We start from the raw sequence: 22,131 nt of genomic DNA on the forward strand, positions 1-22,131 counted from the left end.
GTTTGCTATTAACCCCCAGCCAAATTTGAATGGAGAAAAACATCCAAGTAAATAAAATAATTGTATTAAGCAGGACTCTCTCCTTTCAAACGCTGGGGGCGTGTCCGCTGTTGGCACTGAAGTCACGCCCACTCGCGTCACCCAACCGGAGTCCTCAGTAGGCTATATGTGAAGATTTTTACGGGAGAATTTGAATTCAAACACGCGCGATTCAATGCGTGCAATATTCATTAATAGATCACTCACAAGGTTGTCTATTCAGATGGGGTAGATGTTGAGATTGCTGAAAACGCACCAGACGGGTGGGTTATCTGCTCGTGCTCCTTCTGAACTTTGTTAATTCAATGAAGCACGTTTTTATCATGAACAGTGATCCTCACCGTTCGCATTATTCTCATCTGTCCATTCACGTCTGCATTACCGTTTGCTTGTTAATTGGCGTGAGATTTGTTTAGTTGGTCAGAGTGAGAGAGCCTGAAAGCGTGTGCTTGAGAGTTAACAACCCCTGAACTTGTGGGGAATACATTTCAATTTCAGCAATACATTTCAACATCTATAATGTGTTTAGAAACAATTCTCAGAATTCTTTTTACCCGGAGATACAAGGTTTCAGAAGGACGGCAGCGATGTAATATGTAGTGATTTTTCTGTTTTAATAATTTCACTATGCTTATTTTGAATGTTAACTGCATCACTTAGTATAAACACATGTACGTGTGTATATGAATAGCTGTTGGATTTAAGATTGAAAAGGGAGTTTGCACTAGACAGTCTTTGGACAGGAAGATTTTTGAAACAATGTTTAATTTGCGAATAGTTGTTGTGTTAGATTTTTTGTTTTATATCCCGGCAAAGAGTGGATGTAAATTGCTCAAAGATTTCGTCACGTTTCTGCTTCTTTTCCCGAAGGAGATAATGTATTTATGAAACACACTCTGTGGAGCAGTTTGTCCGCATAGGATTACTGTAGAAACAAAATGGCGAATTCCATGTTAGGGGACCAAGTGCTGAATGTAGATAGAAATAGCTCATTCTAAAGTTATAAAAACATAGATAAGCATAATGTATTGCATTTCTAGCAATAGATCCTCCAAAAAATAACCTTGTATCTATGTTTTTCGTGATTTTATTTTTTTACCACAAATCATTATTATTAGTCACCCTTTATGTGTGTCAATAGGTTTTGCAAATATCTCACCAGTAAAATTTACTTAAAAGTGCTTGTCAACGTCTTTGACGCACAGTATTTTTTTATTCATTTAAAAAGTACAGTGTTTTTCTATTTCCTGAAAAACAGCGAATTTGAATGTGCAATGTTTTCGGAAGGACAACGACGATATATAACTAAAAAGAGTAGTACAGCAGATTTTTGACTAAAAAGGGAAATATGCTATGCAATAATGAAAATCTTGTTAAAATCTAAACAAGATCAATCCTGTTTCTCTAATTTGAATGTTCACAAAATGACACGCATTACAAAAGAACATAAAATAAGGGTGTGCATTTAAGGACAACAAAGGGTGGTACCAAACATTATTACAATAAAGAAGCAGATCTTTTGATTGATAGCTTTGATACAAAGGATTGTGGTGGATTTCATTTGCATTTAATGTCATAGTGAAAGCAATAATAGTGTTGGCAGCAATGTCAAAGCTTTTCAATGGAAACTGAAGTTATTTCAGTGGCTTTGAAACGGCCTGTGTGCCTATCTATAATCTGTTTAAGAATAAAAAAATGTTATTGAAATTCAAAGCAGGACTATTGACATATAGCTGTACAGTAAACCGCAAGTAAACCACCACCCAGCAATATTCATCCTCATGAACGCCTCTTTTCAAGCTAAATCCTGATGTACATTCAATCCGACATCCACTTGAACGTTCGCGTGTGGTCTCTGAACAAATAACGGAGGTCAAAATTAATTTGTGCTTGCAAAAAATTGGTGCTTTGACACCAAAGTGTCACAGAATGGTCATTTCTTTAGTACGGTCAAGGAACCATGGACAAATCATGTACAGGCCTCAATACACACGTCATGGTCTCTGCTTCTTTCCTGTCATGCTTTTGATTCAGTTGAGTAAATAATAATGAGTTATCGCCGGCTGCAATAAAAACTTCTGAGTGTGTCTTTCAGAAGATTGACTTTCAGAAGCGACAGCCAATAGGAAGATGGTAGAGCTAACATGATCAGTGGACAGCCAATAGGTAAATGGTAGAGCTAACGTGATCGAGAGATATCGTCACTCAGGCAACCACTGGTGGGAACACCTAGTAGCTACGTGAGATGGGTTCATCCTCTCTCACGCACTCGCCGGATCACGCAGAGGACCTGGCCTCCCATGCTTCTGCAGAGTTTGAGAGCACCTCCTTGGTGATGCTCTCTCCCCTTCTATGGTGACCTCCGTGATGAGTTAACTTGTTCATGTAGTAAACCCTACTCGTCACGTGTCTTGTGCCCTTGACTTCGATTTATTCTACTATCCTGGATGCAAGGACACAGGGCTATATGATGATGCCCCCCATGGAGGTGAAGTTTCAACCCAATTATGCTCCTTCCTCCAAAGGAATGACATTAATGATGAATTCCAGTCTGGATTTCGAGCATGTCACAGTACAGAGACTGCTTTGATCAGAGTTACAAATGATCTGCTTTTAGCGTCTGACCGTGGCTGTATTTCGTTATTGGTGCTGCTAGACCTCAGTGCTGCATTTGACACCATTGACCACAGCATACTTCTACATAGACTCGAAAATTACGTCGGCATTAACGGAATAGCATTGAAATGGTTTAAGTCTTATTTATCCGACCGTTTTCAATTTGTAGCAATAAACAATGAGGTGTCCCGCAAATCACAAGTCCAGTACGGTGTACCACAGGGCTCAGTCTTGGGACCCCTGCTCTTCGCATTATACATGCTACCTCTAGGAGATATAATAAAGCGACACGGAATTAGCTTTCACTGTTATGCTGATGATACTCAACTTTATATTTCCTCGATGCCTCATGAAACCCAGCAGTTTCATCGAATAAAGGATTGCATAGTTGACTTAAAAATGTGGATGAGTAACAATTTTTTACTACTAAACTCGGACAAAACAGAATTGTTACTTACTGGACCGAAAACTGCTATGCGTAACAACCAAGAATACTGCTTAACGATTGACGGATGCTCCATAAAATCCTCGTCATCAGCTAAGAATCTTGGCGTTGTATTTGACAGTACTCTCTCATTTGAAAGCCATGTCGCAAACACCTGTAAAATTGCATTTTTCCATCTTAAGAATATATCTAAATTACGTCATATGCTGTCACTGTCAGATGCAGAGAAATTAATTCATGCATTCATGACATCAAGACTAGATTACTGTAATGCACTTCTAGGTGGTTGCCCTGCGGGCCTATTACAAAAACTGCAACTGGTTCAAAACGCGGCAGCTCGAGTTCTTACACGTACAAAAAAGTATGAGCATATAACCCCGGTTCTGTCAACCTTGCACTGGTTACCTATAAAGCATCGCATTAACTTTAAGATCTTGCTTATTACCTATAAAGCCCTACATGGTCTAGCGCCGCAGTATTTGAATGAACTTCTATTGTATTACAGACCACCACGTACATTACGCTCTAAGGGGTCCTGTCAGTTGGTAATACCTAGAATTTCAAAATCAAGTGCAGGTGGTAGATCCTTTTCTTATCTAGCGCCTAAACTTTGGAATATTCTTCCCTGCACGGTCCGGGAGGCAGACACACTCTGTCAGTTTAAATCTAGACTAAAGACTCATCTTTTTAATCTTGCATACACTACACCTCCATAATATTAATCCTCAGAGGATTTAGGCTGCATTATTTAGATCAACCGGAACCAGGAACACATCCAACAACAAATGATGTACTTGTTGCATCAAAGAGTGCAGAACAGTACTCTACTCTCAGCCAGTCTTGTCTCTTTGTTCCAAGGTTACCGCAGGATGCAGTTCATGCCCAGACCTGATGGCAGAGCTGAGAATGGGAAGCGGTGACCTGACAAGTGCTAAGAGGATAGAGCTGGATAAAGGACGCGACAACTTTGTTTTTTTCTACAACATTTCAAATGCTATTAGATTGTTAATGATAATCTTTAATTTTTATATTTTTATTAAGCCTTGTTGTGCAAGCACTGATGAGCTTGTGCAGAGGCAGCAGCTTTTGCCAGAGGGGAACTGGAATCCCCTGGTTGGGCCTGGGTTCCCCTGAGGTTTTTTTTCTCGATGGGAGTTTTGGGTTCCTCACCACCGTTTGCATATTGTTTTGCACTATCTGCCTGGCCGGGGGGGCTGCTTTAGAATTCATACTTGTATTAAATGTGTCTCATGTACAGCTGCTTTGTAACAATGAAAATTGTAAAAAGCGCTATATAAATAAAGTTGAGTTGAGTTGAGTTGAGAAGTTGGCAGGCTATCTCTCCTGGGACATCATCAATAAGCCTGTACTCCCCACCAAGCCTTGCAGAGTAACAACTTCATTGGTGGGGAAGGCTTTCCAGGCAGCAGGTCAGGCTGGTGCTGCTCTGCACACCAAGGCACTTGTGCAAGCTTATCAGGCTGACCTGCTCAATGACCTGAGCAGAGGCGGGTCCATCGATGAAGAGGTGTCTCCGAGCTTTGCCAGGCTACAGATGTATCCCTCTGTGTAACCAAGCAGACGGCCCGTGCTATCATACGATCAATGGCTGCATTGGTCTCCACGGAAAGACATACCAGTATCGGGATCTTTTATTCGGCCTAGCCTTGTCACCCCGCACATACACATAATGCATGGATGCAGCTCTGGCTCCTCTGCAACTCAAGGGCATCCGCGTTTTAAATTACATAGATGACTGCCGGATTTGGCCCAGTCTCAGGGGTCTGAGTCCCAGTCTCTCTCCTGTGCACATAACAACATATGTGGGAGTTGTATGGGACCTGAACAGGTCATCTTCTCGAAGGGCACATCAATTGCCTCGAAATGATGGCGGTATTTCAGGCCCTGAAGTTTAGAGGCAACCATGTCCAAGTACAGGTGGACAACAGGGCTGTAGTCTCTTACATAAATCACCAGGGGGGACTGTGAATGCACAACCTGAACAAGCTGGCACAGTAGGTTCTCCTTTGGGTGGAGGGCAGGTTCCTGTCCCTCAGAGCCATACATTTCAGGGCATATGCATGTGGGAGCATACTTGCTGTCCAGACAAGCTGTAACAAATGGGGAATGGAAACTTCACCCCAAAGTACTCAACCAAATCTTAAAAAGGTTTAATGAAGCAGAGATGGACCTCTTTGATTCTCAGAAGACAGCACAATGTCCCCTCTACTTCTCTTTGACTCCTCCAGCTCCCCTGGGACTGGGCGCCATGGCCCATAAGTGTCCTGGCCAAGGTCAGTCAACAGGGGTCACAACTTTTATTGACAGCTCCCTGTTGGCTGACCAGAGTGTGGTTCTCAGACCTAGTATACCTCCTCAACGGCTCGCCTTGTGCGATTCCAGTCAGGAGAGATCTTTTGTCTCAGGCACAGGGGACAATGTTTCATGCCTGTCCCGAGCTCTGGGGCCTCCATGCCTGGGCCCTGAAGGGACCAACAAAGAAAAGCTGGACCTTCGGCTGATATGGTAGAGACCAGGGTGCCAGGGCTCCATCCACTAGGAAAAGTAATGACCTCAGATGGCGTGTTTTCAAAAGGTGGTGTGTGACACGCCATGCAGAACCAGTTCATTGCCAGATTGTTCCAATGCTAGAGTTTCTGCGAGGTAAACTGTCCTGGTACCCTCAGGGTTTATGTGGCCGCCATTTCGGCTGGCCATGCTCTGATTGATGGGGTTTCTGTGGGGAAACACCCATTGGTCGTCAGCTTCATTCTTGGAGCTAAACGGCCCGATTCTATAGCCTGGATGTCCACGCTACACGGGGCTCATGTGTCATTGAATCAACATCCAAGAGTCAGGTCTGAGGCCTCTTCAATGTCTGTGTGCACACACTACAGATTCAATAGTCAGTTTTAAAATTTTCTTTAAAAAATGTTTAATGTTTATAAATGATAGAAAATAACAAGGTCTGTGGACTGTGTTTGTTTTATCCATTTCTGGTGCAGTGCTCTTTACCTGAACATCTCCACATCAATACAATACATTTTCTAGCTTCATCCCATCAAATCGATATTAAACCTGCAGTTATATATTAGTTTCTGTGTTTCTCAAATTGTTCAGCACACCCTCAATATAAATTGTTTTAGGTTAATGTAGCAAGATGTTTAAAGTAATAATGATACTAATAATTGTAGTAACAGGAATGCTGAAAAGAATATCTGGTTTATTATGAATTAAAAGGAGCACATGTCTGGTTTATTATTGATGTTCTGTCCAACATGGTGAAGAATAAATTCTTAGGAGCTGACGTGACGTGATCAGAATTAACGAGCAGGATAGAAATGATTGCAACTACATAAAAATTGTATAAACTGCGCATTCTGAGCTGTCTTTTGGCCATTCATGTCTCATGTTTGTCATGTGTCATGTTAGGACACCATATTAGATTCTGTATACTTTTATTTGTGTTGTGCTTGTGTCTGAAAGAACTTGGATTTTTTATTTTCTTTGTGAATCACAATAAAAAGTTACATGGTTAATAATTACATTTTTGCTGCAACATGTTTATATAATGGGGTAGTTGATCAGCTTGGCTACTGTGTAAATGACAGGCTGTCAACTCACTGATTCCCTGAGGGAACCTCTCTACATGCTGCAGCAACAACATACATGTTTTCATTCCTCAGAGTTCTTGATGAAAAGTTGATTGCTTTTGCTTAAGAAACTGATACTTTCTATGCTGTCTTTGAATGTATGTTAGAATATTTCTAATCTAAGAAATGTAATATTATAAATGAATGCCGCTTAAATATTTCAAACATACATGAATATAGGCTATTATTTTGCTTATGTGTGTATTGTTTTGCCTAAACCTTTTGTGTCTAATTCCAGCTTGCTGTGTTTGCAAATATGCACATTTGGATGAAACATAATGTATAAAAACACATTTATCCTTACATTATTTTGTTTGATACAATGCTTATTTTGTAAAAAATAACTATAACAATACTAAACTGGAGAGGGCTCAGAATTTATATAAATTTTAGGGGCATCAACATAAATGTTATGTGACCCAAACTTAAATTCCGGTTGACCGCAAATAATCAATAACCTTTGAGACGTTTAAATTTAATTTAATTTAATACAAATTATATTCAATAAAATATTACTATTAATTAAAGAATATAAATAAAACAAATTAATTTTAGGCTTTACTATAACTAAATGCACACCGGAAGTTAACTTCAGGCCAGGAGCATGCAACCGATGAAACCATCTATAATGACACATGAAATGATGTGATGCATGATGATAATGGTTTTCCTCCCTGCCGGAGGACAAGTAATCATGTAAAATGTGATGCTGATACATAAAGATTACCCTTCAACTGTTAATAATCAAGTTCTTTATTGTTTTACAAATATTAAGTTATCCACAAAATAAAATAACTTATACCATTTTAAGTAAAAACTAAATGCTTATTAACGCATTCACCCACACAGTATTTCATGTCAGTCATTTCTCCAGGATATAATTGGTCTAAAGGTGCAAACAATCAAATGAAACTTTTCTATGTTGAGCACACCACAATAGGAAGTCTGGAAAACAATTAACTGACAGCTAAAAATTCCATTGACTGAATATTGTTTTACATATGAATTTTTGATGATTTCATATATTTCATGTCATTAGAAAATCACACAAATAAATAAATAAAACAAGAAGACAGCAATAACATTACCAAACAAACTTAGCAGATAAAAACAAATAAAAAAGGAATTTCTCCTTCTTTCATATTGGGACAAACATAACAATTGGTGGAGGAATAAATTGGTTTGACGTTCCCTTTTAAAATGCTGACACTTCAGAAGATGGTTTAGACAAGCAAAAGTGTTCACTAAATTTACTGTAATTACTTTTATGTCTTAAAATGTGAAAAGTATCCTTAGAGAAACAGACAACTTGGAACTTATGTCTCAAGTTTATTACACTGGCCATGGACAGTTTTTTCTTTTTATTAAATATCTACATATATTTTTTTAAATACCTACTTACTGTACTACTGATGTTACAATGTTCAGTTAAGTAAGCTTAAAATTGATGCCTTACTTTTGAATGGTCACATCTGAACAGCCAGCTGTGTCTCTTCTACTGTAGTTGAATATGAAGGAAGAAAATGTATTTCATTTTTTTATGATGTTTGTTGTTGTCAGTAGGCCTACAGCTACCACATAAACATGGTAATCAGGATGTGATAATGCGCTTGTCTAAATAGAAATGGAAAATGTTTCTGTTACAGTGATCAGAGACACAGCCAACAGTTTGCAGAAAAAAATCATACACACTAGTAGACATAGAGGTTTAAATCTTCTTCCATGAAGTTTTTATGATTCCTCTTTTCTGTTTAATAATGTTTTTTTTTCATGTCTTTGACCACAATAAATGTCCATACTAATGTAACATGATGTTCTTAGGTTTTCAGCTGGTCCCTAGACATTGATCTTGCACATGAGTGAAATCCATTCATCTGAATGTGCTCTGTTAAGAAGCCTTTGAAATCCGGTCTACACTTTCATTCATTAAACAGACCTTTTGAATTAAACTGGTATATGATACCGTTTTCAAACACAAGAGTTTATCTGGGAAACTCTTTTGACAAATGGCTCTGTGCAAACATATTGTATATGAAACATCATGGATGAACATATTTCTCTTCGTTAAGTACCGGAATCCCACGCAGCTGCTCGTTGCCATCAAATACTACAAGCCATCGATTTCTTTGAAAACCAAAATAAAGCAAAAATGTTGCGTCTCTGTTGTTAATACTCCACAATATATTCATATTCTTAATTAACTTAAATTAAAAATACTTTTCATATGCAGTGCAAGTCCAAAATCAGTCTGAAATCGTGTGCCCGGAACCACGTGGTGTGTGAACACATGCACAAGTTAGCACTGAATTCAGCTTGGTCCACATTTGTGCTTTCCATTCTAATCTTGGAAACGGCAGTCCATTGCATGAGGGAAGGGTTTATCAGTCTCCCTGTTTTTAATGTGTCGATACATTTAATATAAAAAAGCGAATTTTCATTTGCAGACGCTCACCCACTCCGTTATCCTGCACTCCTCGCACACCACGTAACAGCACCAGTGGAACTTGCAATTGCACCGTTCACTACGAGTCTGCTGTAAGATGTTGTGGCCCCGCCCACAGCACAGACTCTCACAGTTGTCCATGCCTTGGCTGGTCTTGTTACAGATTCGACCCTGCGTTCCAGCAGAGTCCGACCCCGGGTCCCTCTCGCAGAAGTCAGGGGACTTCTCAAAGTAGACTAGATCATGCACGTGTGCCCTCCGTCGGTGAGTGGGGTGGCCGTGGGCGTGCTCCACCTGACCCGTGTTTCTGTTGTGGGCTTTTATTAGTGTGGCGATGTTGAAGCGTTCCTTCAGCAGCGTGCCCACCGTTCTGAATTCTGGAGTCACCTGCCAGCAGGTCTTGAGCTGACAGCTTCCTGACGTTCCGTGGCATTTGCATTTTCTCCTCATGTGGTCCACCACAACCTGTAAGGGAGCAAAAGAGATGAGGAAATGGTTAATATCTGCAAACCGCAGTACATCTGGACCATAGCTGCTGATCTGGGCTGAGGACTGAAAAAAAATGTTGCATGTTATTAGTGAATGAGTAATGAAAAACATGATAATCTTGAATAATGTCATAATATTTGATGATATATCGTTGCTGTTCTTTCACAGTTTTTTAAGGAAAGAAAAAAACACAGTACTTTTTCATTTGAATAAATAATGTGTTGATAAGCTGTTTGAAGCTGCACTTCTTATAACTTTTAATTGGTTAGATAGTGGAAAAGTGATGTTAAAATATGTGTTCTGAGTTTGTCACGCAACAGAAAAGTGTGCTATTAACCCCAGCCATGGAGAAAAAACATCCAAGTAAATAAAATAATTGTATTAAGCAGGACTCTCTCCTCTCAAACGCTGGGGGTGTTTCCGTTGTTGGCACTGAAGTCACGCCCACTCGCGTCACCCAACCGGAGTCCTCAGTAGGCTACATGTGAAGATTTTTATGGGACAATTTGAATTCAAACACGCATGATTCAATGCGTGCAATATTCATTAATAGATCACTCACAAGGTTGTCTATCCAGATAATAATGCAGGTTAAAAGGTATGCGTATTTGACGTAATGTCTGGGAAGAGGGCTCAGAGACCGTCAGTTTCTTCCGAACTCGGAGTAGGGCCTACTCTCCCCCTTTCCGGGGAGAGGGCTCCGGGCCTGGTATTAGCCCAAACCCAGAGCGCTTCCCCGTTGTCCTGCCGGAGTAAACGGGCTGGTGGTAAGGAGCCGGCGTAGTGGAGGGATGCTTCAAGCCTGTAGAGACAATGCAGGTAGGACAGCTTTGTCTGTTTGTAGTGACTCTATCTTGAGCTGATGGGGTAGATGCTGAGATTGCTGAAAACGAACCAGCCGGGTGGGTTATCTGCTTGTGCTCCTTCTGAACTTTGTTAATTCACAGTAGCACGTCTTGATCACAAACAGTTATCCTCACCGTTCGCATTTTTCTCATCTGTTCATTCACGTATGCGTTACCTTTTTCTTGTTACTTGGTGTGAGATTTGTTTAGTTGGCAGAGTGAGAGAGCCTGAAAGCGTGTGCGTCCGAGTTTACAACCCTGGAACTTGAGCAGACGCCTGATTCTGGGTGCCTCTAGTGATAGGGGAGTCGCCATGTATGCTCGCGTCATCGATCGCTCGTTTTAGCCCCGCCCAAAAAATCCTTAACAGAGAATGGGTGAAAAACGGTTTATCTCCACAATTCAGAACTACCAACTTCTGTGTCTTTGTGATGTGTTTGAGCAGTACATTTCTAACATATATAATTTGTTTAGAATCAATTCTCAGAATTCTCTTTACCCGGAGAAACAAGACAGTCTTTGGACTGGAAGATTTTTGAAACAATGTTTGTTGCTGGGTTAGATTTTTTGTTTTATATCCTGACAAAGAGTGGAAGTAAATTGCACAAAGATGTTGACAAATTTCTGCTTCTTTTCCCTAAGGAGATAACGTATTTATGAAACACGCTCTGTGGAGCAGTTTGTCCGCATAGGATTACTGTAGAAACAAAATGGTGAATTCCATGTTTGGGGACCAAGTGCTGAATGTAGATAGAAATAGCTCATTCTAAAGTTATAAAAACATAGTTAAGCATAATGTATTGCATTTCTAGCAATATATCCTCCAAAAAATTACAGCACCTTTAAATTTATCAAGCATTTTGTATAATATAAATCTGTGAAATGATTGTGTAGAGTCATGTTTGACATTGGTTGAAGATGAGGATGCACCGCTCACAAGCTTAGACCTCCCATTCTCTCAACAATGTGCTTGTCTGTCAACCGCGGCTATAAACTTTTAGATCCAATTACCAAAAGGAAGAGGGCCACCCTCACTACTGACAGATGCCCCAGCACCCACCCATATCAACAACACAAGCCCAAACATTAAGCTTCAGCAATCCCACATTTCACACTGTCTCAGGCTTCCCGGAGCTTACCGTGGGACAAAACAAAGTTTGAACATCTTTAGAGATAAGTCAAGTTTTGAGTTTCTGTCAAATTCCACGGATTAGGTTACTGTATGAGCAGTCATCGCTAAACAAGGAGAAACCACACAATTTCGTGTCACTCAGACATGGCTTGACTCATGTTTTTCTTCTGCTTTCTCCTCCTGCCTGTTAGGTCAGAGGATTCAGAAAATAGTTTTTCTTCATCCTCTTAAATGAATAAAAACTTTGAAACTCTTAAGGGCCAAAGTCTGCAAAAACAGAACAGACAAATGTGGCCGCTCACCTCAAGCCGGAGAACACTTTTAGGGGTTGTCAAACCCAGACGTCTGCCGTGCCTGAAGATCATCAATTCTTCAGGCTACGGTTTGCTGGTGGTTTCTATTTCAAGCTCCTGCACACCATAGGTGCTCATGCAAATGGTGGAGAACTTTGCAATCTGAATGAACTCCGAGAGGAGAGATATGAAACAGATATCGCACACTCGCTGAGGCCAAAGTTAATCAATGATCAATCACAACAAAACGACCGTAATGCCAAATCGCTTAGTATGAAATCTTTACTGTTTTTGAAAAAACATAAACACTAGAATGTCAATCTGATCGCTTCGAATGGCATTGGGTTTAAGTCTTTGTGTTGCATTTACACCTTTCCTGTCTGGATCTTTGAATAATTTGCACAAATCATTTTATAGGACAGCAGGTTTCCGAGAGGAAGCCAAATCAGTCCCCCCAGGGTCAATACGATGCGGGAACAGACAAATAAGGCTATTCAAATCTTTGCTCTTTGAGTGCCTGAGACCTGACGGGTATTTAAATCTCTCACCTCCAACAGACAGGGAGTGGACTTGCCTGCTCTTGCCATTATGGCCTGTGCCGAGGAAGCTACACGATGAGATGAAAGATTGCAAGGTCTGATTGTTCTCCTTCCTCTGGATTCAATAGCACCTGAGGGCAGGAGTGGTGTGGGTGTGCAGTGACAGAGGAAGTGTGAGGATCAGACAGGAAGTGCACACTTGGAAGCTTCCCCACACTAGTGTGAGTGACAATAGGATAATCTGTGGAGAAGCGGAGCATCTGGGCCTGGCAAGCTGTCTAGCCTGAGGAGCTAGGACTGATGTGCAGGGAGCTGAGGTCATTTCTGTGTCTGCTATGTACAGATTAACATCTTTGAAAGTGAACCCTGTCATCGCTCAGGATGAGAAACAATAGGCTTTATAAGAACATTTCTATAGGCATGGAAATATTAAATACAGGCTGGAGCACATACATGTAGACTGTCGTAGCATGGAATCATGGGATGCTTCAGGAAAGAACAAACCCGAAGGCACATTTCAACTGTGAAAAGAACAAATCTTTCAAAGTCTGACATCTTTAGCAGCAACAGATGCACAGAGGTAGACGTGCAGCTCACAATGTGTATGGAAACGTGCCGCTCCTAGGCTTACAGTAACAGAGCAGAAGCCACTATAAATGGGTCGCAAGCAAAACATATTAGGGCCTATAAATTTGCACATTTTCTTTTCAGGATGTTTTGGAGGGCGTCCTGTGATCTTATTGGTGGAGAGTGGTTCGAGAGGCACATCTGGGCCGCCATAATTGAAGAGAAGTGAGACAGGCTTGCCTGTAAACTGGCACCAGACTGAGATCAAGCAAAAAACACATTGGTAACACATTTGGACCACAGGCAGTTGAAATGCTCATACTGAATCAACAATGTAAAACAACACTGAGAGAAATATAAAAGGCCAGCATTGAAAAAAAAACTTGAGTGCAATTTAAGAAAGTCCAAGGCGTTTCACAGTTAACCAGTTATAATAAGTTGCAATTATTTTTTTTTCACTTTAGGTTAAGAAAAATTATAAAATCAACTCAAGGCCAGATTCTGTAAACTCGTAACAAGGAAATTATAGTGACAAGTTTAATGGATGGAAACAAATGTTTGTTAGAACTCCATTAAAGACATCATGAAAGAGATTTGCATTCACAATTTTCCTGGTCTTTCTACTGAATACAACTTTCCTGAACATAAACACAACTATAATACCATAAACACTTCCAATTAATAAATGAGTGCAGTTGTATAATTGATGCTTATTTCTGTACAATTTCTATTAGGGAAATGGATTACTGCAATCGTATAGTAGAAAAAAATGTGTTTTAATTTAAGGAGCATTTTAACTTACAATTATATGACTGCACTTATTTATTTATTGGAAGTGTTTATGCTATTATAAAACGATATGTTTATGTTCAGGAAAGTTGTATTCTGAAAAAGATGAAATGACATGTCATTTTCTCACAAATGAAAATGTCATACAACTAAAAAAGCAACCTCATAATAAAGGTGTTCCTTGAAGACAATTCTGTGCTTTTTTTGAATAGCCAGAAAGCAAGGAAAATGATCAAGTAAAATATAAAATTTGTACTCAGAGTCAGATGATCATTTGCAAATCACTTTCGTGTGCTTGTGTTGCCGGACTAAGAATGGAGTAAGCTGGTAAAACATGAAAGGTCCACATAAGGTCTGGGACAACATGATGACAGGCTGTCTGACAACATGATCCCCCATCTAATGGCTCTTGATGGATTGTTGAATGAGTATTGTGCTGTTCCTTGATGTTTCAGAGGAGGCGTTTCCCCAAAACCTCAACGTCCCAACATACAAGTCTCTGATGGATGTGTGACCAGTCTGTGATCTGCTTCTTTATTGAAGCATGTTTATATAAGATTTATAAGTACATTGAAATAATATCTAATGTCAGGCTGTAGAATCAAGTAGAATTGTTCGTAACACTTTACAATAAGGTGGTATTTGTTAAGAATTTTTTAATGCATTAGCTAACATGAACTAACAACGAACGATACTTCTGCAGCATTCATTAATATTAACTCATGTTAATTTCAGCATTTACTAATAGATTATTAAAATCAAACATTGTCACTGTTAACATTAGTTAATGCACCATGAATTAACATGAATAAATGTACTGACATGAACTAACTAAAATTATTCATTGTTAGGTAATGCATTTACTAATGTTAACTAATAGCACCTTATTGTAAAGTGTTTCCGAATTGTTTCAAATTTATCGTTGTTAAAACATTGTTCGTACAAACTGTGTTTCTAGCTTGCCCTGTCACTTGCTCACAGTCCCTCTAAAAGTAGAAACCTTGCCTGGCTTCCCAGCCAGTCTTCAGTGAGTGGAAGATCCAATGAAAACATGAAAAAATAATTTACAACCCAACTCGATGTTACCATGTAATTGGCAGCTACAGCAAGCATAAAAACATTCCCGTTTTTTACGTCCTGCCTGTCCACATGATGTGCCCAGAAGCAGTGGATGGCAAATACTAAACCAATACAATTAAAACGATTCTCTTCGTGCAATTTCCTTTTTTCCCGTGTGTTGCTCTCCAGTGACAGACTGTTTAGAAGTTGTATTTGGGGAAGGAAGGGCGAATGTCTTTCGACTTCCCGCTTTGTTTGATGTCTAAAATCTTTTGCTGGCTTTAAACATCTGTTTCCAAATAGCCAGCAGCCACTAATTAGAGCTTTAACAAGACAGAACGTCGTGAGAACCAGAGGGTGGGCATGAGGCGACATGTATATCCCAGTAAAGTCACTACATTCCTCGACATGCGACTGCCGTTCCCGGGAAGGGTGTATTGGGTCTCATTCTGAAACCCTCCCCTTATGTCTTTGGTCCATATAAACATTATTCCGTTGACATTGAAAGAGACCAAACTGACAGTGATATTGTACAGTAAAAGCAGAATATAAAAAACACCAATTTATTATAGTTTTACCTTATGTCACATACCTTTTATCAGGCCATATTATTAAATTCAAGTTGAATGGAAGATTAAGAATTTGTCATTTTCTGACACTAACTGCAGAAGATATGCCAACAGTAACATATTTCGGTAGCAACAAAGTGTCTTCTCCCTTTTTTTCCTGACAACCCGGTTTGGGTGCCAAATAGGCTTACTGGCAGCAGAAATATTCATTAACAACAACTCCTCTCTCTACCATCTCACTCTTGCTGGCAGCCGGATCAAACACCACGCCTCCTTACTGAACTCCTCAGACAGAAGTCGTGAAGTTCCAGCGTCCTTTCTACATCATCCAAAATAAACAGCAATTAATCTGTTAAAAAACTGATAACAACACAAATCCTTTGAAGTGTCAACTTTCAAGTGCACGAATGTGCGGCTTTTGGCAATGAAATCTAAAATGATATTGATAATTATTAAAAAAATTACATACTTTGACAGAAGTAATCAACAAGAAAGAATTAGGATATATACCACATTTACAGCTCCTTGAACAATGTGTCAAACCGGATTTTAATGTGCTAAAGAGTTACACAAGAACAAAGCAGTCCATGAGAACTGCATTAAGTACTTACAGCTATTATCTAATACTTTTTTGGGCGCTGACCGAGTGTGTTTTGTCTGAATAATCAGGAGAACCAGAAATAAACTGATGGAACAATACAGAGACAAATTGAAGAAGAGGAAGTGGCAAACAATGAACTCTGTTTGTGTGAACCTGCCAGTGATGGTCCATATGAGATTACCGTAGTTATTTACACTTCAGATCTGTACCGTCCTGATAACAGATTAATCCATCTGGACATCTTACCACCCACGTCTAGACACACCTGATCAACTGTCATCGACTGAGGAGCAGTGATATCAAAAAAGTTTGTATACTGTAGTACATACTAAAACTGTAACAGCTAGAATAGAGGTAGTATTTAAGAGCAGGAGGAGCCATTTAAAGAACATTAGCGGAGTAATCAACTAATACTATTGTTATAACATAGAGACCATAGAGAACTGTAGCATTTATTACTCTATGTGTAAAAAAAAATATTGACAGTGCAAAGTTTACGCACATGGGGCTATATTTATGTTTACCGTGATTCCAAAGACCTTTCTAATGGCTTAACGAAAAAAAAGTGCCAGTATAGTATATACAGTGCTTTAAAAAAACATAGAAATGAGATCTTGGAAAAGCATCCATAAGACTCCTGGAAAGGAATTACAGGTAGGAGTTCGGCGAGAGAATGTCCAAAATGTGCTGAGCTTTTATTAAAGCAAAGGGTAGCTACCCTAAGAAATCTATAGTGTTGATTTATCATTTTCATTTAATATATAATTTCCATGATACTATATCATAAGTCCATACTTACACATTTAAACTCTTTGAATATACTGTCAAAACAGTAATACGTTTATTAATTGTTTAAATAACAATTCTTTCAAAACCGCTTTACAGTACATGCATCCATTTTGATACAATGTCTTAATGGAATAGTTTACTCAAAAATGAATCTGTCATCATTGATTCACCGTCATGATGATCAAAAACTTGTGTATGACTCTTTTGTGAAACACAAGAGTACATACAAGTCAAGTCAATTGAGTGCAATGGTTGGTTATCAACATTCTTTAAAATATCTTCTATTGTGCTCTTTTAAAGTCATACAGGTATAAAAAGACATGAAGCTGAGCAAATTATGACAGAATTTTCACCATTGGGTGGACTATTCCTTTACGTTCCATAGGTCCTCATTGCATTTAATGCTTCTTAAGTGAATGTCCTATCAATCTCCAGTGCATTTTACAACATTTTGCATTTTTCAACAGTGCCACTGATCATCAATTAGTTTCTAATTAGTCCAACAAGGGCAAACATACAACATACACATTGCCACCAGCAGCGACTCGCAGATCAAAGGAAACACCAGGGAAGGCATATTTCGATAAAGCTTGAATGCCTTTTAAACATTCCCATCTCCAAAGACAACAAATTTCAGAGAATCATGTGTTTGCTTTTGCTCGACTAGAGTAATTGCTCATTTAAGTGTTTTGCTGTTGGTAGGTGGTTCGGGGGAACGGGAAAGATTCATGAAAGCGCGTAATTAAGCGTAGACGGGGCACAGGCATGAACGTTCTCGCGCAGGCGGGAGCTCGGGCAAAATGTTTACCAAACTGAAGATGCCAGGGCCTCTCTTTTTACAAAACAACGAACACACAAACACCGGCAACATACAAACCCAATTTTTAAGCTTGGCAACACTATCGGGGATGAAGAGTACAGCTGCAACTCGAGCGTCCCTTAGACAACGCTCAGAGCAAATCTATAGCTTCTGGGTACATCAAAAGGATAATCTCAACTGCTATTGTCTCCCTTTAGTACATGTGACACGGTTATAGTGTCTCAGTAGAAAAGAAGCGCTCATCTTTGAACACCGTTGTTTAACACACCTTAATAGGGAAAGTCGATCTCCTTTACGCTCTCTGAAAACGTAATCCAACACTCTGCTGATTCATTCCGGTTTAGTGTCACCCACCCACAGCACATCACACTCAGTTAGCATTTAACACAGCAAGCATAACGCTGTCTCTCACCTGCCTGCCAACTCTGTTGTTATGAAGTCTCATCCTGGAGTGAATGTCTCTGTATGTCTCGCGGGAGTCTAGGAACTCCTTGGAGAAGCGTTCCCCAAACTCCACATTCGGACTGCAACCGCCCCATTCCCATGAGTCCTGGGGACCTAGAGTATCGGCAGGAAAGTGCTCCATTACTCCGTGGACCATGCCTTTACCCCGGTTGATGGCCTCCAGTTGCAGACGGTTGAGTTTCAGCCTAAAAGCCTCTTCGTCTCCTCTCCGTTTCTCGTCGCAGCCGCAGGCCTTCAGCTTGCCCATGGCGCAGGCGTTGGACACGGCGTGCACGACTCCGGCTGCCGCGATGGCGTAGGCGAATGCGCTTTCTCTGAAACCTGCCAAAGAGACAATAGGGATTATTCAGACAAGCCTTTCTTAAACCTGGACCATCCACCGCCCATTTGCCCTAAATTTAATGTTTCTTTGCTTTGGGCAGAAGATCGCTATCAGCACCAGGGAAACCGCAAGTGCCCTGATGCTTGTATGGCATTGATAGCAGAGCCAGTGTATTCTTCCACGAGACCTCACAGACACTAAAGCAACAACATCAAATTTGTTGAACATGCAAGCTTCCACTCATCGCATGTACATGCAGGAACAATAGAGAAGGTGTGGCGGGTTCTGGCTAACTTGGTTAAGCACAGACATGCTCGCCTCTAGTCTGAGCTCAAAACATGGCTACAATTAACCTTGCTACTGTTAGCAGCCGTTTGATCTGTGCAAATCGCCCGCTGCTTAGCTGCACTCATCTGGATTTCACCTCTCATCCACCATTCTTTAATAGAGCAGAAGTCTGGCTTTCCGACAAGATTGAAGAAATTCCTCAGAAAATAGGTTAACACACGAGAGCCACATGTAGCAGGAGCGTTGTCGCCGTATCAGAATATTTAATGAGTCCTTTTTTCTTTCCAGGGTGAAGAAGGTTCATCACCGGTAGTGCCAGCATATGCTGTAGCCTTGTTGAGAGCTAATGGCCTCAAACAATAATAAACTGAGGTCTCATAAAAGCAGACTCCCCTGAATCACTTTCAGGGACAGATGGGAATTAAAGAAGGCCACGCTTGGAAACATGAAAGAGCCCACTAAGGGCTAAACAGTTTATAGCTGCTTGTGCCTGCTAAAATCAAAGGGCAGTATTTCAGCATAAAAAAAGACTTAACAGTAAAGACTATTTTTGCCTTTTCAATGCAAGATTATCAGGCCGGTAATGTTGAAAACACTGCAGATTTTATCTTATTGAAAAAGCTTGTACCATTAACTGCATACTTGTGACCATCGAAGGTCTTTAGATAATTGTAACTGATACTTCTAGTGAAACAGAAAGTTTCAAGTTTGAACAAGTTTTTAAACTGGCCATGACCCCATGTCTACTTAAAAAGAGTGTTTAATACAGATTGGGGCTTGTCTTGTTCGGCCTGTGAATGTAGCTCTGACTCACCTTACCCCCGTGTCCTGTTTTGTCCATCTTCAGTTATTAGAAATGACTAATGATCCTTTAAAACTTAAATCCAGTGCAGACCAGTCAGTGTCTAAAGTTCCCTGCTTTTAAAAAAACGCTCTAAGATAGCTGAATCGATCATTTTAAAACAGACAGAAAGTCACACTTATAAACCCAGCCACCCGCAGTGACACACACTCAAGAAGACCCTACACGGAGAAACACACACACGCCGTTAGTCTGTATTGCTTTTTCGTGCTATCCTCTCATGATTCTATGGGGGGCAAACGGCACTTAGGCAGAAGACACGGACATGGAAATGCTGTTTCGGATTTCCTTCCGAGCCAATGAAAAACCTGGAACAAATCAATCTAACAAATAATTTAAAGTGGGAGTCACGCCCGGCTGCGCTGATGGTGCAGGAAGTGGGAAAATGAATTAAAGATTGAAGGAAACTGTCACTTTGGGTTACAGAAACTAACTAAACAGGTTTATGCTTTTGCCACTAAGGGTTGGGAAAATGCTGAAAGCAAATTCACAGCACTTGAACTGGCACAGAGTAAAAAGCACTAGCTGGCCAGGGAAGCCCTCTTGCAGAATATTAAGGTTCACTTTTTAAATGATATGCCTGCGACTGATAAAGCTTTCCTGTTAAACATGTACAATATGTGTGTTTGCACCGTTCATACCTCAAGCATTTTCCAATGTGGGCCAGTTTTTGCCCTTTATGCTAAAACCCAAACCAATTTACCAAATCTCTGCAATTACCTTAGTACATTAACAACTTTTAAAATCCAATTTTCTACTTCTGTCTAGGCCACATGAATAGTCTGGAGTCAAAACATTGCCCAAAACTCTCCAAACAGTCCATCACATGTTCATCTGCATACAGTGGATGAGATTTATTTTGTCACTTACCCCTGCTAAAGACAGCACTTTCATAGGGGATCTTGTTTCTGGTCTCCAGGCTAGAGCAATTCCAGCGATGTCCTCTGAACTGATGCTGGCACTCATGGATGGCAATCTGGATGCCCTGTATTGCAGAGGCTGTCACATCTGGATGTCTCATACACACGTCCAGCTGTTTCTTGGTGAGACCGGGCAAAGTCAGACACACCGTGTTGGCATTCAAAATAGGGTCAAAGGGGATCTTTAGTCCAAGGATTTCATTTGAATCTGCCCTAGAAGAGAAAATTTAACCTTATCAAGTATCCCCCACATATGTATGTCTGTGGCTTAATAAAACTGTTTTATGTGTGTTGGATTGTAAATGTGCTTTAACATTTATATGGACTTAAATGGACAAAATATATAAATCTACAAATAGTATTTATACATCAGATATAATAGATTTCTGTGACACGAATGTGTTAGAAATAAATAACACTTACACAGCACCGCATCAACATTTTTGTTTAAAAGATTCAGTTTAAGATGAGTACAAATTAGTTGTTGAATTCCAGATGCAAAGCTCCTTGTATTTTTAAAAATACTGTGAAACTAGTAAACTACAAACAAAACTACAAACTTGAATGTACAAACTATCCTAGATATAGAACAATTCAAAAGTAGAATACTGCGAGTTATAGGCATTATTAGATTTTAAAAAAAAGATGTTTTAATAAAATAAATCTTAGAATTTAATCAAGTAACCCGTTTTTCCGACACTTTAAATTAACATTGTAAAGCATTTTAAAACGTATGAAACGTTTTCTAAGAACGTTTAATCTTCACTTTCACATACATTTGGGTTTATTGGCAAACGCGCTAAGACACAGACACTTACTTTACATGCAACTCTTCATGCGACATTTTGAAAAGTTACTCTCTAAAACGCGAATTCTTACCTTTGAACAATAAGCGACGCCAAAGCCACAGAACAGAAGAGTCGAAATAAAAAGTAATCCATGCTGTAACTCTGTACAACTCTATCACTGCAACACTTCTGCAAGTCAACGACAAGATCAGCCGCGATCCGCTTGAGATCCTCCAAATCTGATGTTAAATACAATGATGCTCTTTCGTGATACCTCATTCATGAAACGGACCCTTTCAGTCAGGTGCGACGATTCTCAGATCGCTTTACAACTTTTCTGATAGTGCCTTCGGTTTTGAGTGTAATGAATGAACGTCTGCACGGACGCTGTCAGGATCCGCTGAGATCTCATCTGTCAGAAGACACACACGGTACACATGGGTAGGCAGTCTGAGCCATCTACTGTCTTTAGCACTTGTGATGTTTGTCTTATCTTGATGGCATTCAGTCTACTCCACTTAACTCTCTGCCAGCCCACCTCTACGTCAGCACACACACAGACACACACGCACACCGCGGGCTGCCGTAAAGGACAAGTGCTTCATTAGAGACATCGAGATTGAAACGATAAAGAGGAAAGTTGGGACAATTCGCCTCGTTGAGATGCGTGGGATTGTTGTAGTAGCCTACATCAGGGATAGATATATACATTAGGGTGGTGGTCATCTCATACTGTGTTTGAGATTTAGATGTGCATTCATGTAGTTAACGAGTAAAATATTGTCTTTATTCAACTAA

The 22,131-nt window shown here is 40.0% G+C and overlaps 1 protein-coding gene across 1 annotated transcript; it reads right to left on the minus strand.

The window, feature by feature from the left end:
• Nucleotides 1-7,562: 7,562 nt before the first annotated feature.
• wnt10a (wingless-type MMTV integration site family, member 10a) lies at nt 7,563-21,866 on the minus strand. Its single transcript, XM_056754868.1, has 4 exons — nt 21,425-21,866; nt 20,496-20,758; nt 18,101-18,474; nt 7,563-9,661 (listed from the first exon to the last, which is right to left on the minus strand). Exons 1-4 carry the CDS (start codon nt 21,610-21,612, stop codon nt 9,188-9,190), a joined length of 1,299 nt encoding a protein of 432 aa, XP_056610846.1. The 5' UTR covers nt 21,613-21,866; the 3' UTR covers nt 7,563-9,187.
• Between the last annotated feature and the right edge of the window lie 265 nt (nt 21,867-22,131).

This window comes from Triplophysa dalaica, chromosome 8, assembly GCF_015846415.1.
Source record: "Triplophysa dalaica isolate WHDGS20190420 chromosome 8, ASM1584641v1, whole genome shotgun sequence".
Taxonomy (NCBI): domain Eukaryota; kingdom Metazoa; phylum Chordata; class Actinopteri; order Cypriniformes; family Nemacheilidae; genus Triplophysa; species Triplophysa dalaica.